The sequence below is a fragment of the Balaenoptera ricei genome, chromosome 2 (genome assembly GCF_028023285.1).
Source record: "Balaenoptera ricei isolate mBalRic1 chromosome 2, mBalRic1.hap2, whole genome shotgun sequence".
Lineage (NCBI taxonomy): Eukaryota > Metazoa > Chordata > Mammalia > Artiodactyla > Balaenopteridae > Balaenoptera > Balaenoptera ricei.
Window position 1 is genome coordinate 60112010 of NC_082640.1, and position 21765 is coordinate 60133774.

The following is a 21765-nucleotide window of genomic DNA, read 5'->3' on the forward strand; positions in this document are numbered from 1 at the left end:
GGGGTGTGGACCCCAGTCCTTCCCTTCTGCCCCATCATCAGGCACCACCCAGCCTCCCTCAGGGCCTGTCTTCCTCACCAGGGCACTGCGCTCTCTGTTCTCCTGTCTTAAAGTCTGACACCTTCTCAGCCACTCTCCCCGCAAGCTTGGGAGTGACTCACACCTGACCACGTTCACACTTTCCTGGGGCTCCTCACTGCGCTTGGGGCCAGGCTAAGCTCCTTTTGGGGTCTCCTGTCGTCTGCTTTTCCTCCTTCGGTCAGGCCTCCCTGTGAAGTTCTCACCTCTCCTCTCTCCATTCCTTCCCCACCCCTTCAGGACAATGAACCAACATTTCTTTGAGACCCTGTTCCCTTGCCATCTCCCTTGACCTGGACAGCTTTACACCTTCTCATTTGCTATTCATTCAGTAACTATTTACTGAGCACCCACCATGTGCTGGGAGCAGTGTAGGGGGTGGGCATACCCAGCGCCCACGTCCATTCGTGTACAGCGGGGAAGGCCGAGGGGGCTGTCGCCGATGATCAGCCTCTGCACCTGACTGTGTGTGGCTGCGAATGGGGCCTTGAGGCTTTTGCACTGAGGACAGCATTCCCGGTGACCCTGAGAACCTCAGATGGATTCAGAGACTCAGGACACCCAGGCAGGGAAAGCCCCAAGGAACTATTTCCACACCCCTTGCCTCAGAGAGGGGGAAACGGAGGACAGAGAAGGAAAGGGCCTGTTCATATCACACAGCAAGCTGGCTGCTCCCTGGTACCCAGCCCAGCCCAGCCCTGGGGCAGATGAGACATGCGGTCCCCCACGGAGGACCGAAGCGTCAGGGGGCTTGTGGGAGACAAGCGCCTGCCTCCCCTCGTGGTAACGGGGGTAGGGGCCGCAGTACTGGGGGAGGAGCGCGATCTGGCCACAGCCCCTGCCTCTTGGACTCTCCGGCTCACCATCACACTCACCCTTCTCTGTCCCCACCTCCATAGAGGCTGCGGTGAAAGATGACATGAACAGCTACATCAGCCAGTACTACAATGGGCCCAGCAGTGGTAAGTCTGTGTCGGCGGCTGTTCTGCATGTACCAGAACTTCTGTGTGGCCCTGCGCCAGAGGTGACCCTGGCAACCCCTAACACGCAGGTTAGGGACAACTCGACCTGGCTGTCCATCTCCCAGCACCTGTGAACCATAACTGCAGGCAGAGTTCAAGGCTCCCAGCAAACTCTAGCGCTGGAGCTGTGGGTGCTGGGGTGGGAATGCTCTGGGCTCGCCAAAGAGAGCTGCATGGGGGACCCTGGAATGGAAGGGGGCTGTAATCTAGACACCTAAGTGACCTCAGCGCCTCCCAACCTGAGAACCTTTCAGGATGAGCATGATGGGGGTGAGATAGCAGTGTAATTGGGCTCGAGAAGCAACAGGCATTGGGCATGTCCTTGCTTGATTTATGTTTCATTCTTGCACTTCAGAAAGTCTTAGGGGACCTAGTGGTTTTCACTTATAGGAAAGGTTGAGTTTAAAAATAGTACTCAGTCCTTCAACGTCTTGTTTCTCCTTAGCCAAAGTCTTGAATCTTGTAGTTTGGGTTTCACAGCCCTTAAATCCCGGTAAACTCCGTTGTAAGGCTAGACTCCCTCTTCTGTCTCCTCTTCCGAAGCTTTATCTAACCTGCTGATCTCAAAGACCACCATCTCCCAGTACACTCTCCCCACCACTTTAGAGAGAAACCTTGATCACACTACACCCACTATGATTCAGCCCCTTGATACTTCTCACTTAGAGAAAAGACATTTTGAGGTGTCCTCCAGCCTCCCCCTACAATGCATCATATAGAGATTAATCAGTCTTCTGAAGGCACAGCTCTGGTCATGTCACTATCACACTGGACCCATTTAAAACTTTGACCCCCTCTGACCATGAAATTCAAATTCCTTGTCGTGGCACACCATGCTTTCTGAGTTAGGATGGGCTAGGTTATGCCACAGTGGCTATAACCCCGCATCTGTGTGGTTTAAATAAATCAATGAAGGCCCATGGCACACTGGCCAGGGGCTCTGTGCCCAGGTTGTCATCTTTACTCTAGCACCCAGCAGGCAGAACAGCTGTCACCCGTTCCAGAACAGTGTTGACTGCCAGAGCAAAGCGCGTCTGGTTTACATAGCTTCTCTGGGAAATGCCACTGGTCAGTTCTTACAGATGATTGGCCAAGGCACGCACTTGTCCGCACTTGTCCGCACTTGAGTTCAGCAAGATGGGGAGGCATAATCCTCCCTCCCAGGGGGCGGTCAGTGAATACTGGAGAACTGGACCGCCTACCAAGACCTCTGCCAGCAAAGCCCATTCACACTCACTGCCCACCGTCCAGCCCCATTCCTAGACCCGCCCCCATCAGGGCACGCAGAGGTGTGGCAAGGGTGGAGTGTGACCCGCATCCCCTCCTTCCTTGCAGACAGCGGTGCCCCAGAGCCAGCTGTGTGCGTGGTCACCACGGCGGCCATAGACATCCACCAGCCCATCTCCTCTGACCTCTTTTCGGTCGATGTGCCCCTGAAGCTTGGCAGCGATGGTACCTGCGCCAGCGCCACCTCTGAGAGCGCCTCCCGCTCCACTCGTGGCTCCGTCACCCGGGCCCAGAGCGACAGCACCCAGACGCTGGGCTCCTCCACGGACTGCAGCACCGCCCGCGAGGAGCCGTCCTCTGAGCCTAGCCCCTCCCCCCTGCCACTGCCGCCACCACCTCAGCAGGAGATGGCAGAGGCCACAGTCCAGGACCTGTTGTCCTCCCTGTCAGAGGAGCCCTGCCCATCCCGGAGGGCCTTGGACCCAGCCTCCCTTGCCCGGCCCAGCACAGCGGGCTTGGCCCAAACCAGCCCCGAGCTGGAGCACAGGGTAAGTCTGTTCAACCAGAAGAACCAGGAGGGCTTCACTGTCTTTCAGATCAAGCCTGTCATCCATTTCCAGCCTGCTGCACCTGTGCTGGAGGAGAAGTTCAGATCTTTGGAATCCAAAGAGCAGAAGTTGCACAGGGTCCCTGAAGCCTAGAGCCTGCGGGCAGGCTGGCAGGGAGCGGGGCAGACAGCCCTCTCACGCTCTCCCAGGGCCCTGGAGGCTACCGGGGCCACACGAGGGGCCCAGGAGCCCTCCTGGCCTCCCTCAGGGTGCTGCCTGCCTCCGGGGAGGTGACGCCAGGCCAGGAGGCCACACGCCTCAGACCTCAAAGCCCAGAGCTGGCGCCTCCTCTCACCCTGCTCAGGGGAGGGTGGTGCTCGTGGCTGGGGTTTTTTTAAACCACTTTTACAAAAACCAGCCTGTGGCCCAGCTTCAGCAGGGCAGAGTGCGGGGGCCAGCTCAGCCTCTTCCGTTGCCTTTGTTCCCGATGCCCACCCCGGACCCTCGGGAACAGCACTGTGAGCAGGGGCTATCCAGCCCCACCCCCAAGCCGTCTTTTCCAGGAATCCTGGGTGGAGCCAACACAGTCACACACAGACCACCATCTGAGCCTATTTCATTTGTCCTCAGTCTCCCATTTAGGCATGAGCATTTCTGAGTCTTTTCAAGACAAATCTAGTTTTCACCTTCACAGGACATAAAGGGATGGATCTGAAGGTGGGTGGGAGGGTCGGGGGGGTGGGGGGACAGCCATTTTCCAATCTTGGCTTTAATAATAAAAACCACCTGCACTGAGACTTCCAGTTGGCAGAGGTGTTCCTTTGGTTGCTAGTCCAAGTGAGGACCCCAGAGTGGCTTGTTTGGGTTCGAGTTGGCCTTGAAAACCAACCCAGGGAGCCCCAACCCCTCTCTGGTGTCCCCGAGGTCTTTATAGAGTGGAAGGAGCCCTGGGCCTCGGGAGGGAAGCACTCACACTGCCTGCCTGTGTGACTGTCAACTAGTACCGTCCCTTCCCTCATCATCTCCCCACCAAAATGGAGCTCAGACTACTGTGTTCCTTGCTGACGACTCCCAGACGCAGCTCACTGACGCAGGGCTCCATCCCTCAGGGACCTTGAACTTAGCAGGTCCAAAGCTGAGCATGATATCTTGCCCGCAGCCTGCGCCTCCTCCCGGGTTCCCAGCCAGGGCACCACCATCCACCCAGCCATGAACGTGAATGAATGTTGGCTCCCTTCTCATCCCCCCACAAGCAGTCACGAATGCTGGCCATTCTGCCCTCCAAGTCACCTGCCCCAGACCCCATCATCATCACAGCCCTGCTAAGGCCCAGGCCCAGCTCTGGCTCCACCCTCCTCCAATCAGTGTGTCCCCACCGGGCTGCTGAGCCTGGTCACCGTCTCCCTTGCTGAAAAGCCTCCAAGGGATTCTATGACCACTGTGTTTCATTTTATATATGTCCAGAAGAAAAAGGGAAGATAATTTTTTTCATTTCAAGGGCTCCCAGTGCCTCAGCTGAGTTTCTTGGTGGGGTCACGACTCCTAAATGAGCTGGCTTGCCTGCCCCCTGGCCACCCCTCCCAACCTGCTCTTCCTCCCCTCCCTGTGTGTGCAGGTTGTTCTCACTGCTCAGGTGTCTCACTAGTAGGTCAGGGTGTCCTCCCAGCTCCTGTGGCCCCTTGGACTCACCCTGACAGTGCAGTCAGTGATCCCCTGGCTCGGTCAGCATCTGCATCCCTGCTTGCCTCCCCTTGGTCCTCAAGGTCAGGGATCAGGCCCGAGTCCCATTAAAACCCTAGAGCCCTGCGTAAGGCCACAGGCTTGGGCACAGAGTCACTCAGGAAAGACGGCTGAATTGGAAAAAAGGGAGGGACATTACCACATGCAGACAAAGAACACCCTCACGATTCGTGGGGAGATCAGCACTTGTCAAAAAAAGATATTAAAGGGAGCAGTGTCCAACCAAGCCGTTTTGGGGTGTAATCTGAGGCATTCCAGTCACCAGCAGCATAGTTACAGCTTCCATTACTGAGCACTAAGGCCTCTACACACTTGGGCTCCTTTAACCTTCTGATGACCCTGTGAGGTGGTAACACGGCCCATTTTACAGGTGTAGCACCCAAGGCTGAGAGGTTTAAGAAACTTCTCTGAGGTCAAACACTAATAAGAGAGGCACTGAAACTGGAGCCCACATCTGCCTGGCAGTATGCTAGGTGCTAGGACTCCCAAGTTTTAGAGCTTTTGGAAGTTAAGTGGTCACTCTTAGGTTTTGTCACATGATGGGCTGGAGGGCATTACCTGATTTATAATCTCTAGGGCAGGAGTCAGCAGGGTCTGTTATTAGCGGTCTGCATCTGCTGGACTAGAAACTGCTACCCTCCTTGGCCAGGCCCAGCTTGCTAAGCTGTGATGCCTTCTTTGCTGACTTCCCGTCACCCCAGCTCGTGGGCTAGTGCTGGCTACCCAAACAGGTAAATGAGCCTGTCCTGTGCCAGAGGTGAGACCCAGCTCCTAGCTGGCACCGCCTCTGCTGTGGACTTCTACTGCAGAGAAAACCACAGGACAGGGAGGAAAGCAATGGGGTAAGATGCTAGGCAAATGGCCCCTGCTCTCTGCCTCAGTTTCCCCACCTAGAAGACCTCCACTTTTAAAAGCTGGTTTCTTAGGGTATTTACAAATTGCGGTGAGGTGAAATTCTGCCTGAGCACTCACTGTTGCCTTCCTGCTTGAACAGGCAGTAGCAGTGTTAGAACTGCCGCACAAGCAGATGAAGACTGGGGGCAGAGATGCCAAGAGGTGGTCCCACCTCTCCAAGAACAGAGTCTACAGTCACCTAGTTAGAGGGTGCACACAGACAGAGGAAGCCACTCACCTGTCTGAGGACAGGCGCAGGGCAGTCTGTCACAGCCTGGAGTGCAGGAGGTGGAGAGTAAAAGCTTTGGCTTTCACGGTTCCCCCAGGTGCCACAGCCCAGAGTTACGGCTGGCGGGCAGCTGGGGACCGGTGGAGATGGAGCCTGAGCACCCCCTGGGAGGTTTGCAGCTCTGGGAAGTAGCTCCCCTTGCTCGTCCACCCATTCAGAGAGCCCACTCTGGTGCTCTCCCAGAAGAGAGGAGGCTCTGGTAACAGCTGCTGTCTCCTATAAGCCAGCAAGAGGGTGATAACAGTAATGGCTCCCATTTATTCATTTCCTGTTGCGATGAGTGCTCTTTGCAGCGTTCCCTCTTTATCACAGCCTTGCAAACTGGGTGCTGTTTTCCCTGCTTTACAGAGGAGAAAACAGACACAGAATGATTAATTAAATGACTTGCCCAAGGGCATACAGCTAAACTACTGGCGGGATTCAAACCCACGTCTGTCTAGGTTAGATGCCATGCTGCATATGGTGAAACGAACTGTGGGGAATTAAACCAGGTGTCGTCAGGAGAGCCAGAGAGAGAAATCAGCCTACGTGGCCCCTCAGGCTGGAGGGACCCGCTCACCCTCTCTGCAGAGCCCCGTGGCTCCTCCCGCAGGGCCAACCTCCTGGCTCCGCCCTGCCACAAAGCTGGAGAGGAGCCAATCCTGTGGCCAGGGTGCCACCCTGACCTGCCAAACCTGGCAGCGAAGGCAAGGCTGAGAGCCACCAGTACTGGTGGCCAGCCCCCAAGGCAGCTTGGCCAGAGCCCTGCAGGCCTGGCTCAAAGTCCACCCAGGACTGGGGAGCTGTAAGGCCTTCCCTGAATGACACATCTGGCCCCTCTCCAGTCAGCCCTGGGCAAGTCCTCCAGCCCAAACCGTGGTTTTTCAGATCAAGTCATACAGACAGGGGTTTTTCACAGACCCTGGACAATTAGAGGCTGGTGGCCAGGAATTCTCTTCGGCGTGGTGGGTGTTTATTCCATCAGTGACGCTCAGCTCAGGAACACCTTTCTGACTCCAAGCTCCTGACTGGGGCTGCCTCCACGTTCCTCTCTGGTGTAATTTCCTCATCTCTAAAGAGACTAAAGGTGGGGCTGTACACTCTGTCAGCTGGGGAGAGCCTCAAATAAGATGAGAGCCAAGGAAGCCTTCTTGAAAACAAAGTATCTTACTAACAAGTCAATAGGACACTTGCATAGTGTTGCTTAACAAGGATACCCAACAACTCTGGGAGTTAACCCCAGGTTTTGAAAGGACATCTCAGGGCAGGAGAGAAGTCTGGATCACTCCACCTCCACCCTCCACCTCAGATGCTGTGGTGCATACAGGGTGTGCCAAAGCCCTGGATTCTCAGCCCAGCTCTGTTTCTGGTTTGCTACATGGCTCCAAGCGAATCCATGGACCTGCTTCCTCACCCTGTACAGCAGGAATAATAACTCTTGTCCCCTCCGCCCCCATCCCCGTGAGGGTTGCTGGGATAGCTAACGACATAATGGAAGGGAAAGCCCTTTGAGAATGTTTCAAGGGAGACACAAACAGAAACCATCCTTATTAATAATAGATGCCTGGGGTGTTTCACTGCCTACCCACGTTCAGCACTTCTGGGGAAGGCTGCCCAGGAGATGCTCAGCTATTTCATTTGCTGCCACTGATAGTTTGATGTGGGGAGAGGGTGGTAGATGGGTGTGAGAGGACGTGTGCCCCGCCCCCCGCCCCAGCCCCAATAGCCAGCCCAGGCACTGTCTGCTCCTCCTGAGCCCCTCCTGCTCATGTATCCCCACTGGTTCCCCTGTAAATAATGCCCTGGAGCCACCCCAAGTTACAGCACTGTTGTTCCCCAGACAGGAGGCACCTTATCTGCCTTCCTCTCCCTTTTCCAGTGCAAGCCAAAAACATACATTTCCATGGCATAAACTGAGTGATGAATTCATATCTGCTATGGAGATTTTTTTTTTTTTTTTTTTGCTCCAGCACTGAAAAGTTTAGTATTGTCTCCTGCTGAATAGTTAATTTAATTATCCGAAGAAAATGATGGAACATTTGCTGCTAAATTTATTGCAAGCTACCAAAGAGACAGGGCTGGCATAATTTTATGCAGAGCCCCAGGCTATAGCATAGGGGAAGCAGGCTACCTATTCATCCTGAAACAAGCAAATGAAATTGACTACCCTGGAGATCAATCAGGACATTAAACACTGTGATGAATGTGGCAGAATTCTTCAGTGTCTGAGATTTACAGGGCACCTTTCACCAAGCGCTCTAGGAGCCTCCCCAACATCAATTAGGCCTCACATCTAGGTAGGCTCACCTCCACCTCCACTGCATAAAGAAGAGGCATGGGGTTCTTGGACCTGGGTTTGCGAAGTGCCACAAAAGATAGCCAGTGTGCAGACTAGCTCCAGGTTCTAGTACAAAGACCCCCTACTTCCCTCAGCAAGGAACGTTTTAGAATGGAGGAATCAGGTTAAAAGGGGACTGAGGGATTGGGGTCCAGAGTGTGTCATGTTCTTGGTGCTTCTGTGCCTTGTTCATGCTGGGCCTTTTGCCTGGGATACATTTCTTTACGGGTTGATTTTGACTGGTCCTTCTGAACTCGGCTCAGCTGTCTCATCTTGCTGCCCTCCACTTCAGCCTGCCCCAGTCAGGCTGGATTAGGTACATCCTCTGTGTTCCCAAAGAGGGACTCAGGATATGGCATGTGGTTGAGAGTAAACTTTGGCCTAAGGTCACCACTCACTAGCTATGAATCCTTTGGCAAGTGTTTTAAGCTCTGTAGGCTTCAGTTTTCTCAACTTCTCAACTGGAGAATGGAGAATAATACTATACCTTGTGGGGTTATGAGGCTTAAATGAAATATAATGTCTGTAAAGCCCTCAGCACAGCATCTTGGGCATAAAAAGCTCTCAATAGTGGTTAGTCTCCATTTACCTAAGCTGTTTGATATCTGCCAACACATTCACACAGGTCAAAGCTTGAAGATATCTTGGAAGATTACCAAGTGCAATTTGCCGTTTTACAGATGAGGAAAATGAAGGCTAAAAGGAGAAGCAATGTGGCCAGGGTACCTCTGAGACCATATCAGAACAAGGACAAGAACCCAAGGGTCCTGGTGACCAGCCCACTCAGTGCTCAGCCCTTCCTGTGGTCCCCAGGTCCCAGACCCCAATGTTCCCCGTGCAGGCCCCACGCTGGGAAGGGAAACAGCCCTCCAAGCTGGACTTGAGTACACAAAAAGGCAGCAGTAAGCTGCCTTTAACCACGTGACCAGTTGTGGTAGGCAAAGAAGCCCAGACAAGTAAAACCTCACCATGGCCTGACTGCTCACCAGTCGGGCACCAAAGAAAGTAAACGCCGGCTTCCTTCCCAATAAATTCCTAATTCCATCACACTTCCATGCTTCTAATGACAAGCTTGCTGTTTTGAGGCAGTGCAAACCAGAGGATCAAGTCCTGGAGAAGCTGGAAGATGCTGAGGGGCAGCCTGGCACGGTGCAAAGGCCAAGCTCTCCAAACCTGGAGTCAGCTTAGGTTCCACATCTCAATTACTGCCTCTGCTCGGTTACCTCTCAGCCCATTTCTTCATCCAGAAAGTAGGGGTTAATGATACCCCCTTTGGGGATCATAGTATTAGAGAAGGATATACAATGCACCTAGTAGGTTCTTAACAAGTAACATTTGCCAAAATTCTGGTTTGTGTTCTACCTCTACCATCTGCTTTGTGCCTTGGGGCAAATCACCTCTCCTGAGAGCCTGACTTCTTCACTGTTTCCTACCTTTTCCACCTCTTGGAGTAACTTATATGAAAGTGCTTTTATAAACCAAGGATTATCAGCAACTCTTCTTCATTTGGGTTTCCCACAGAATATTTTTAAAACCCTAGGGCTATACGAATTGTGGCATTATATCACCCTATATGGGCTTTTTAAAAGGTTATCAGTCAAGTCTCCTTTAGTTCAGCAACAGCTAACCAAATCCATCTGTTATAATCAATAGTGTTCTCCGGGTTTCCCAGCCTCTTAAGCACACTTTTATGTGGACCAAAACAAAAACCCCTCTTACCCCCGTGAGAGACAGTGTGAAATGCAAGCAAGCTGACTATCCCTTTCAGAAAGACGGCAAAGAGAGCACTTATGGCTGAGGTTTCATTCAAAGCCCCCCAGCCCAGTACAGACACGCCCAGGTTCTGCCGGCAGCATGGCTCCCACTCTGTCCTGGGAGGAAGAGCCCCAGTCTCTGCCAGCCTCGCCCACGGCACCGGACCCATTTCCACAGTCTCAGGGGACCCATTCTGTACCCAAAGAGCTTTCAGCCAAACCCATCCGGGGCGTAAGGCCAGAGGATTCCTGCAACAGCCTCCTAATCACTTCCATCTTCTCCTCCTCCCTCCATCCGTCCTGAACACACTGCCAGGTTATTTTATTCCTCTAGGTTATGTTATTCCTCCAGATCAGGTTACAGGCCTTCCTCTACATATGTCGATATCTCCCTGTTGCCGGGAGGGTGCTTCTTAAGACCTGTTCAGGTGGCAGGGCCTCAGGACGTCATGCAGCTATTTGTGGAACATTCTGGATATACTGACATGTTTAATTCTAACATACAAACAAGGAACAGAACAACCAGCAGAGAGCATTTTTAAGTATTCAACACATGTCCACTAAACAAAAGCTGTGGAGGGTGAGTGGCTGCTGACCTCCTTAGTTAATATCTATTTGCTACCTGTTCATTCACTTTGGAATCTGCTTATATTAAGACGGCGTAGCAGCAACCAAAGTTTTAGAAAAACGTATGCAAGAAAGACTTAGATTGGGAAATTCTATTATTTTTTTCCTGCAAATAAGGAAAAGACCTTTCACAGTACCATCCCCCCACCAGCTCCCGAAATGGCAGTATTCCTTGAGGGCAAAGTTTGAGAACCACTGACCAATAAGGAAAAAGGACAAACTTCTCAGCCTATCAATGTCCTCTGCAATCTGGCCTTAACTACCTACCACCCTCAACCCCTTTCCTGACGCCCTGTGTTCCCCCCCCCCCCGTCACTGCCCCAAGCATCCGCGTGAGCCCTTATCTGTTCTACTTCTGCCCCACATGCTAATATTAATGCCTCCACGCCCAAGGAATAACCACAGCTGGCCCACTGAGGGAGCTCTCCCTGTATGCGCGGACTACATGCTATCTGCTTTTCTAATCACTTGGGTCTCATCTCATCTTCCCTGGTAGCTGCAGATCTTGAGGGCAGGGGCTGTGCCTCTAACAGCTTGTGTTCTCAGAGCCCAGGAGGAAGCTCTTCTCCCTGTCAGGACCACACGCTACTTCAGGGCAGTGGCTGAGCCAGACTTCCAGGTGTTTGCACAGCTGGCGGGTGAACCAGGGAACCCAGAAGGGAATATGTCCCACAGTACTGCTGAGAGACCGTGGGACCAGGGGCAAAGCTGGGTTCTGTACTTTCTCAACTACTGGAAAGCTGAGACCAGGGCCCTCACTGGGCCTCAGTCCATAGAGTAAGGAGTTGTTCGCTTGATCTAAATGGCCTGAAGGACCTACTCAGCTCTGCCCTCACAGGGCTGCCTTTCTACATGCGTTACTTTTGCTCTCTCAGGGACTTCGGGTTCTGCCTAATTAACCAAATTCCCAGGGGCTGTATGAGGTTAACCAAAGATCTCAAAAAACTAGGGGGAATAGAAAGCTACTTCTAAACCTTTCCCCACACTGCTTCCAGAGCTACTGCTCTGAGTCCTCAAGCCCGATGCAGGGGCAGTCATTTGGAACTGACAGCTTGGTTTCCAACAAAACATAAGGAAAAAAGGGGCACGTCAAATTGCATCTTCTGGCATATATGGTAGTTTTAACAATTTGCCCCCATCTCACACAATTGCCTTTTTAAGGTAAACTTTAAGTGGGCACTTAGAGGGGCTTCTGAGTTGAACAAACTCCTGCTGGAAAGACAAGCCCAGAACACTGACTCTTCTCCTCAACTAGGATCCTGAGGATGTGCCCTGCCCATCCAGCACCAAGCACTGAGTGCCCTTTACCTGAGGTTACTGTGCAGCGACTCCCTGTTCCTTGAGCCGAAGTGAGGCAGAGTCACATACTGGTGAAGCCACTGCTCTGAAGCCAAACTTCCTGGTTTCAAATCCTGGCTCTCATTTATAAGCTGTCTGAATTTGGGCAAGTTATATAACCTCTTTGTGCCTCAGCTTCCTCATCTGTAAAACAGGGATGATAATAATAGCATCTATCTTACAGGGTATTGTGAGGACTGAAGGGGTTTAATACATGCCAAGCGTTAGAATGGTGCCTGACACATAGTAAGCGTCATACTTAATGCTATTATGATGCTGATGAGTTGTACCCAGTAAATTAAGTGAACAGCTGCTTGGAGCTGGGGCAGGGCAGTCATGATAGGAGGGAGCCAAAAGGGAGAAAGACCAACCAGTTCAACCCTGAGGCTAGGAGCCACACAGAGATACCAGCTGGGATGGTCCTCCGTGAGCCAGCACACCCTATACACACTGGGGGTACCTCTGCAGCCATCACCTTTGCTGTCTCTCCTCTCCCCCAGTTACTGTGTCCAATAGGGGTGAGGAGTAAATGGAGAAGGCAATGAGCAAGGTTAGCTTTCTTTGGAAGAGCCCCAAAGACAGCAACAAGATATGAGAACTACTTTTGCAAGGGTGATTCAAACCATGTGGCCTTGGACAAGTCACTTTACCTCCTTCACTTCTTCTCTGTGCCTCAGTATCCCTATCTGTCCAAGGGGTGTGAACCTGATGATCATTCAGCTTTGCATTCTAGGATTCTACAGCTCTAGCAGAGCATCACTTTGATGCTCCTCTCATTAAAAGAAGGCAGAAATGCCAGTGTTTCACAGCAAGTGATTATGACACATCAAAAAGGTTTCAACTAGTCAGTGCCAGGCTGGCCACACAAAGGCACTGGCTGGCCCCTCCGCCCCCTCCCCTAACGTATCACCAGTCACTTCCCATCTCTTCCCTGCCGTCTTCCTTGTCAACTACTATACCTTCTGCAGATTGGCTTCAGGGTGGCAGCTCTCTTCATTCAACTTGCCTGCTGACTCCTGGCCTTTCTATGACCCCAGATACCTGCCCACGCCTTCCTGCAGGCTTGGCCAAAGCCTCACCAGCCTCTGTTCTGTGGGCTGCACTCACACCAGCTTCTGGCCTCTTGCGACACTCTCAACCTCAGCCATGCCCTAGGGCAGCAGAGGGAGAGTGCCAGAGCTCACCACACGTGTGGCCAACTCACATGCCTGGCTGCTTTCTAAGACAGCCCAAAGGAAGCCACCAGGAGGGCGAAAGAAAAGCCAGAGCATTCTCTGAGCAGGACTTTAAACATTTACAATAATATCAAACTATCTGTTAGCATAAGAGGCCATACTGTCTCAAAGCAGCCCCTCCTTCTCCACTTCCCTCTCTTTTATAGACACAAAGTCCTATCAGTCCTATGACAAAACCTTAAAATGAAATGGAAAATTAAATTAACTTCAGCCAACTAAATATGTTCAGCAGGTTCAGGTTTAAGTCAGGTCTGCTTTTGACACACAAGCTATGATTTTCGGAAGACTGGAATATATTTAAGATAATATCCATGCTTTGTGGCCATGCTTTTTTAACTCTCAATTTGCCAATCTAGTTCCCTTATCTTAACAACTCGATTATGTTGATTAGGCTGGTGGCAACATTCATGTTTACAATTTTGCCTAAAACACAGAGCCTTCCATGAACAACACAGGCAAAGATAAAATAATAAATTAACTTTCACTCCTTTTTTTCAATTTTCTCTCTTCCTTTACAAAGATAGGCATATTTCTGGTAATAGTTTTAAAGCTGTGGAAAGGCTTTATTATATATTTTATTACAGAACTAGAAAATTTCAAAAAATAACTGTTTGGAACCACAAATAATTAAAAAGAAACATCATAATAACCCCATAAAAAAGCATTCTGGTGCCTGTTAGAATTTTTCCTCAAATTACAAAATGTAGCTCTCCACACTTTCCAATGATTGTTATGTTAGCCATGAATTTCTATGATTTCAGCTGAATATACTTTGATACAATTTTCCTTCTTAAGACATGGTCATGGCTCATTTTTTCTTCAATAGTTCTGTCATTTCAGGAATAACCTGCAAATTAAAAAAAATAGAAGTAATTAAGCAACTTGAGTCTTCATTGTGATATGGTCACAGCTCCTTAAGAAGTAAAAAGAGGCCAAAAGAAACAATGTGAATCACTACGGAGGTACAAAGTGCCCCCTTCTCTCCCCCACCCAGGAACTCCCTGTTTGCCCATAGTCTCTCTTCCCATCCATGGGGAAACGATAAACCTTGGGAGGGAGAGGTCACCTGGGACACATGGCTGGCAGGGCCAAAGCCCACTCATGGCCTAGGAGCCTTTCTGACACAACCCCAAACCTCAGAAAGGCACCACAGAAAATAGGAAGTCCGACTTTTCTCTGCGCTGAGAATAGTGTATATTTTTCACCTTCGTGTTTCCTAGCAGTCTTCCTTCCCTCACTGCATTCGTGCCCTTCCTTCAAAGTCCACACCAGAGTCTCTTGCTTAGTCACGACTCCTGTCAACCTCCTCTAGTACTTGTTTTCTCATTGTTCATTCATTCATTCATCATTCATTTAACAAACACTGCGGCTGTTGTTCCTCAGCACATGTTACTATCTTCTGGCACGTAAAAATGAGCTGCATGCTGAACATTACCCATCATCACTCTTTATTAAAATCAAGACCTTGTGCTGATGCAGTGGTTGGTCAGCAGACACAGTAAGAAACCACAGTGAGGGAAACTGACCGAGTTGGCTCCCACTTTAAAAAGGATTAATTACTAACCCTTGGTCTTGGCAGTTTAGTGGCTGCAACTGGAGCTTTTGGTGTGGAGCTGCTTTGTAACAGCCTGGACAACAGAGGAGGGCTACGTGTGGGGACTGCAGGGGAATGTCACACAGAGCCCACCTAAAAACTAGCTGAGCTACTCGTGTAAAATATCAATTACTCAGTCTTCCAAGGGGCTGTCGACTGCCCTAGCTCACAAAGATCCCAGCTGAACTCGCCACTGATGAATATAGCCTCTCAATTATTTAAGAGAGTTACATTTCCATTAGGTGGAAATAATGTGTTCGTACAAAATTTATTAAGGAAATTGTTGACATGTTGTTCCTTCCGAATGTCACTTTGTCTCCAGCCTATTAAAAGGCCCATGTTTACCATGGAGCCAGGAGGCATTAGCTCAGGGGCAGCATTAAGTGCTGGCACCATTTCTCCCAGCTTTTCTCGGTGGAGAGACCATGAGCTTATGCCAGTCACACAGATGACATGCTAAATGAGCTTCATGTGGGACCTACGTGTTTCATGAAAAATAGGCTAGAGCCCAACTTCTTTTAAATAAAACATTAATTTGGTTTAGAACAGTTTTTAAAAACCTTACAGAATGTCCCCCTGCCACACTCCCCAAAAAAGAGTTGAAGGGTCTTTCTCTCTCCATCCTCTACATCCTTTTTATTAGATCAACCTCAGACTTTCCAAGCATACCACACAATGCCTTAGTTAGGAAAAAGAACATGTCAACTCAGTTTACTGAGTATCTTGATGGTCTTAGCACACTGAAAGATCTGGATTCTTACTTTTATTCTATTTTAGATACTGCAGAGGCAGTTCCCTATTCAGTAAGACCAAATGAGAGTGAATTTATGTTTAAAATACGATAATCTACTGATATAAGTCACAGCACAACTATATTTCACTCATTTACCTAGTATTTCCTCAGGATAAGCACTATGGGAGATAAAGAAGTTCAGGCCTGATTCCTGGCCATGAGGAGTTCCACTCACTATTTGGAGAGAAGAGCCAGAGGCCTATGAACAACCCGGTTAGAAATGTGCTCATCTTCCACTGTAATGTAAGAGGATGAGAAGAACGGCACTAAAAGCTCCAAAAGCTCCAAATTCAGGAGTCCTGAGGAAAGCTGAGACTGGTGCGGACTAAGAAAAATCAGGACATTACCATGGAGAAGAAAAAGATACTGAGCAAAAAAATAAGGAGGCAAACAGAGATAAACAATGCAGGTTCCAGAGACAGTAAAGGGATTAGAATGACTCCAGTGAATGACTATGCTGGGAAGAGGTGAAAAAGGTTTAAAAAGACAGGAGGTATGCCAAGTCTAATCAATGAGAACACAATAGTCTCTCCAATGGAGATGGACAACTGGATATCCACACATACAAAAGAATGATGTTGGGTTGGACCTTCACCTCACACCATATACAAAAATTAATTCAACATGGATCCACAACCTAATTATAAGAGCGAAAACCATAAGACTCTTGGATCATGACAACGGATTCTTAGATATGACATCCAAAACATAAGCAACAAAAGAAAAAAATAGATGAACTGGCCTTTATCAAAATTAAAACCTTTTGTCATCAAAGGACATTATCAAGAAAGTGAAAAGACAACCTACAAAATGGGAGAAAATACTTAGAAATCATATGTCTGACAAGGGTTTAACATCCAGAATATATGAAGAAATCTTACAACTCAGCAACAAAAAGACAAACAATTCAATTAAAAAATGGACAAAGGACTTGGATAAACATTTCTCTAAAGAAGATATACAAATGGCCAAAAAGCACACATGAAAAATGCTCAATATCACTGGTCATCAGAAAAATGCAAATCAAAACCAAAATGAGATACCACTTCACAACCATTAGGATGGCTATAATAAAAGACAATAACAAGTGTAAGCCAGTGTATGGAGAAACTGGGGCCCTTGTATATTTGGTAGGAATGTAAAATGAGGCAGCCACTTTGTAAAACAGTCTGACAGTTCTTCAAAATGTTAAACATAGAGTTATAAAGTAAACCAGCAATTCCATTCCTAGATATATATCCAAACAAGATGAATCAGTGCACAAAAACTCATACATGAATGCTCATGGCAGCATTACTTACAACAGACAAAACGTGGAAACAACTCAAAAGTCTATCAACTGATGAATGGATAAACAGATTGTGGCATATCCATATGATGGCTATTACTTGGCAATAAAAAGGAATAAAGTGCTGATACATGCTACAGCATGGTGAACCTTTAAAACATTATGCTAAGAAGCCAGCCACAAAAGACCATATATTACATGATTCTATATCCAAGACTGGCAAATGTACAGAGACACAAAGTAGATTAGTTGTTGCCAGGGGCTGGGGAGAATGTGAATAGGGAGTGGCTGCTAATGGGTATGGGGTTTCCTCAGTGTGATGAAGATGTTCCAGAATTAGACAGAAGTGATGGCTGCATAACTCTGTGAATATACTAAAAAAAACCCCCACTGAATTGTACGTTTTAAAAGTGTAAATTTTACAGTATATGAATTACATCTCAGTAAACCTATTATATTAAGAAAAAAACAAAGACCCCAAACTATCAGTCAGGTGGTACCCTCTGCCCTATCACTCTAACTCTGATTATGATATTTACCATTTATTAAGCACCTACTATGTAAATGTATGGTAGGAAATACAAACAGGTAGGCTAATATTTAACATAGACTATACTAGGTGCAGTATAATCTCATTTAATTCTCATTACAAGGTAGTGTAATATTTATATTATCTATGAGAAAGCTTATATTCAGAGAGATTAAATAACTTGGCTAAGATAATTTAATTAGTATGTGCCCAAGACAGAATATGAAACAAAGTTCATAATTACCATACCATGTTATTTTTGTCATATGAAGAAAAAAAAAAACTTGTCCTAACTCATATGATTGTTGGAGGGTAAAGTAAAAGGATGAATATAAGAAAATAAAATGTTATGCATATACATTTTTACTCCAGACATGATGAAATTTTGTGGACACAGTATCCCTTAGAGAATTATTAGTCTAATAGCCATATACACTTGTTATGTGTGATACAGTTTGAAATTTTTAATTTTTAAACAAAAATTTGATCTAAAAAAGCCCTTTTTACACAGCTATTATTTGACTTATGATGTTATTTTAAGATCATAATCCCAAATAGATAATAATTTTCATTCATCATTTGCATACTTGTATTTTTAAAGTTGTTATACCTTTAAATATTTGATTTGTTAAAAAAATTAATTAATTAATTTATTTATTTATTTGGCTGTGTTGGGTCTTCGTTTCTGCGTGAGGGCCTTCTCTAGTTGCGGCAAGCGGGGGCCACTCTTCATCGCGGTGTGCGGGCCTCTCACTATCGCGGCCTCTCTTGTTGCGGAGCACAGGCTCCAGACGCGCAGGTTCAGTAGTTGTGGCGTACGGGCTTAGTTGCTCCGCAGCATGTGGGATCTTCCCAGACCAGGGTTCGAACCCATGTCCCCTGCATTAGCAGGCAGATTCTCAACCACTGTGCCACCAGGGAAGCCCCTAAATATTTGATTTTTAAAGAGAGGGTGGCTCCAGTGAGAAGTATATTCACTGAACCACCCTGTCTCTTCTTCTGTCAGAATTACTATAATATTCATCTGGAATCATTCTGATTTCAACTGAGAAAACAATTTGATTTCTGTCTAGTTCTGCCTTGGCTGCTAGTCTGTCAAAGATGTGGTTCTATTTACTGCAACTTATCTAAGGTACAGGAGTAGTGGTGAACCACCCAGCTGTGGTACCTGATGAGCTGGAAAGGCAGAGTGATGAGAAAACGAACAGAAATCAGAAGCCTGGCTTAGCTGTGCCAATAACTTGCTGAGCAGCTTCCCCAAATCACATCTCTCTGGGACACAGACAACTTAAGAAGAACACACCCTGCATGTTACTCATATAGTAATAAATGGGAGGCTGCAACTCAAGCAGAATTTTTAGTATCTTCTTTACTAGTTTTTCCCCAAACTGCATTTTTAAGGACTGATTAACTTTCTCACTTTGTATTAATCAAAGGCGTATATAACTGTACTTCAGAACTTCTGAGCAGCATGAGATAGACACTACCGTAATTCTAGCTAAAGGCAAATAAAAATTATGTCTTACTCCAAATAGTCTCCCTATAGTCAAATGTGGACTTCTTAAGGGATGGAAGATGATACTCCAAACAAATGGCAGCCAAAAGAAAGTGTAGCTACACTCATATCAGACAAAAAGACTTCAAGACAAAAAAATTAACAAGAGACAAATTGGACAATGTATAATGAAAAAGGGACAATTCATAAGAAGACACAACTTATTAACATATGTGCACCTAACAGAGGAGCACCAAAATATATAAAACAACTATTAACAGACCTACAGGGAGAAACTGACAGCAACACAGTAATAGTAGGAGATCCTACTTACATCAACCAATAGATAATTCAGACAGAAAGTCAATAAGGAAAGAGCAGCCTTAAATGAAACGTCAGATCTGATTTGATAGATTTGTACAGAACAGGCCATCCAAATGCAGCAGAATACACATTCTTCTCAAGTGCACATGGAATTTTCTCAAGGATAGACCATATGTTGGGACACAAAACAACTCTCAATACATTTAAGAAGACTGAAATCATATCAAGCATCTTTTCTGATCATAATGGTATGAATCTAGAAATCAACTACACGAAGAAAGCTGGAAAAAATCATAAAAATGTGGAGAATGAACAACATGCTACTGAACAACTGTTGGGCCCATGAGGAAATCAAAGGAGAAATAAAAAATTACCTGAAGACCAAAGAAAATGAAAATATGACATACCCAAATCTATGGGGTGGAGCAAAAGCAGTACTGAGAGGGAAGCTTATAGCAACACAGGCCTACTTCAAGAAACAAGAAAAATCTCAAATAAACAATCTACTCTCACACCTAAAGGAACAAGAAAAAGAACAAACAAAGCCCAAAGCCAGTAGAAGGAAGGAAATAATAAAGATCAGAATAAATGAAATAGAGACTAAAAGATGATAGAGAAGATCAGTGAAACTAAGAGCTGATTCTTTGAAAAGATAACCAAAATTGACAAACTATTAGCTAAACTCACCAAGAAAAAAAGAAGGCTCTGATAAATAAAATCAACAAAAGAGGAGAAATAACAATGGGTACCACAGAAATACAAAGGATTATAAGAGAATATTATGAACAGCTATATGCCAACAAACTGGACAACCTAGAAGAAATGGACAAATTCTTAGAATCATACAATTTTTCAAGACTAAATCATGAAAAATAGAGAATGTGAATAGACCAGTCACTAGTACAGAGACTGAAACAGTAATCAAAAGCTCCCCAGAAAACAAAAGTTCAGAACCAGATGGCCTCACAGGTGAATTCTACTAAATATTCAAAGAAGATTTAATACCCACCCTTCTCAAACTATTCCAAAAAACTGAAGAGGGAACGTTTCCTAACTCATTTTATGAGGCCAACATTATCCTGATACCAAACCCAGACACAGACAACACAAAAAAAGAAAATTACAGACCAATCTCTCTGATGAATATAGATGAAAAAATCCTCAACAAAATATTAGCAAACCAAATACAACAATACATTAGAAGGATCACACACCATGATCAAGTGAGATTTATTCCAGGAATGCAAGAATGGTTCAACATCTGCAAATCAATTAACGTGACATATAACATTAACTAAATGAAGGACAAAAACCATATGATCATCTCAACAGATGCAGAAAAAGCACTTGACAAGATTCAACATCCATTTATGGTAAAATCTCTCAATAAAGTGGGTGCAGAAGGAATGTACTTCAACAAAATAAAGGTCATATGTATAAAACCCACGAACAACACACTTAGTGGTGAAAAACCAAGTTATCCCTCTAAAATCAGGAACAAGACAAGGATGCCCACTCTCACCACTCTTATTCAACACAGTACTGGAAGTCCTAGCCAGAGCATTTAGGCAAGAAAAAGAAATAAAAGGCATCCAAATTGGAAAGGAAGAAGTAAAAATGTCACTATTTGTGGATGACATAATTTGATATATGGAAAACCCTAAAGATTCCACCAAAAATCTATTAGAAGTAATAAATGAATACAGCAAAGCTTCAGGGTACAAAATCAACATACAAAAATCTGCTGCGTTTCTACATACTGCCAATGAACTAGCAGAGAGAGAAATTAAGACAACAATCCTGTTTACAATCACAACAAAAAGTATAAAATGCCCAGTAATATATCTAACCAAGGAAGTGAAAGACCTGTATAATGAAAACTGAAAGACACTGTTGAAAGAAACTGAAGAAGACATAAATAAATGAAAAGATATTCCATGCTCATAGACTGGAAGAATTAACATTGTTAAAATGTTGATACTGCCCAAAGCAATCTACAGATTCAATGCAATCCCTATCAAAATTCCAAGGACATTTTTCACAGAAATAGAACAAAAAATTCTAAAATTTACATGGAACATAAAAGACCCCAAAAACCAAAGCAATCCTGAGGAAAAAGAACAAAGCTGGAGGTATCCCATGCTCTGATTTCAAATTATATAACAAAGACGTAGTAATCAAAAAAGCATGGTATTGGCACAAAAACAGATACACAGACCAGTGGAAGAGAATAGAGAGCCCAGAAATAAACCCACACATATACAGAAAATTAATTTACAATGAAAGAAAAAAGAACATACAATGGAGAAAGAACAGTCTCTTCAATAAATGGTGCTGGGAAAACTGGACAGCCATAGGCAAAAAAATGAAAATAGACCATGCCCCACACAAAAATCAATTCAAAATGGATCAAAGACTTGAATGTAAGACCTGAAACCATAGTACTCTTAGAAGAAAACATAGGCAGTATGCTCTTTGATATTAGTCTTAGCAACATCTTTCCAGATATGTCTCCTCAGGCAAGGCAAACAAAAGCAAAAAATAAACAAATGGCAAACTAAAAAGCTTCTGCATGACAAAGGAAATCATTGATAAAATGGAAAGACAACCTATGAAACAAGAGAAGATATCTGCAAATCATATATCCAATAAGGGGTTAATATCCAAAATATG

General features: G+C 46.3%; 2 protein-coding genes across 3 annotated transcripts in view; one reads left to right on the forward strand and one right to left on the reverse strand.

Moving 5' to 3' along the window:
- The window catches only part of TMEM266 (transmembrane protein 266), a 137843-nt gene extending 134267 nt beyond the window's left edge, over positions 1–3576 (forward strand). For both annotated transcript variants that reach the window (XM_059912681.1, XM_059912682.1), the window contains 2 exons: positions 978–1040; positions 2436–3576. In XM_059912681.1, coding sequence (XP_059768664.1) covers positions 978–1040; positions 2436–3028 — 656 coding nt within the window. In that variant the 3' untranslated portion in view covers positions 3029–3576. The remainder of the gene's footprint in view (positions 1–977; positions 1041–2435) is intronic.
- A 10032-nt stretch (positions 3577–13608) lies between these two features.
- The window catches only part of ETFA (electron transfer flavoprotein subunit alpha), an 85818-nt gene continuing 77661 nt past the window's right edge, over positions 13609–21765 (reverse strand). Inside the window, exon 12 of the mRNA XM_059915430.1 lies at positions 13609–13916. Coding sequence (XP_059771413.1) covers positions 13878–13916 — 39 coding nt within the window. The 3' untranslated portion in view covers positions 13609–13877. The remainder of the gene's footprint in view (positions 13917–21765) is intronic.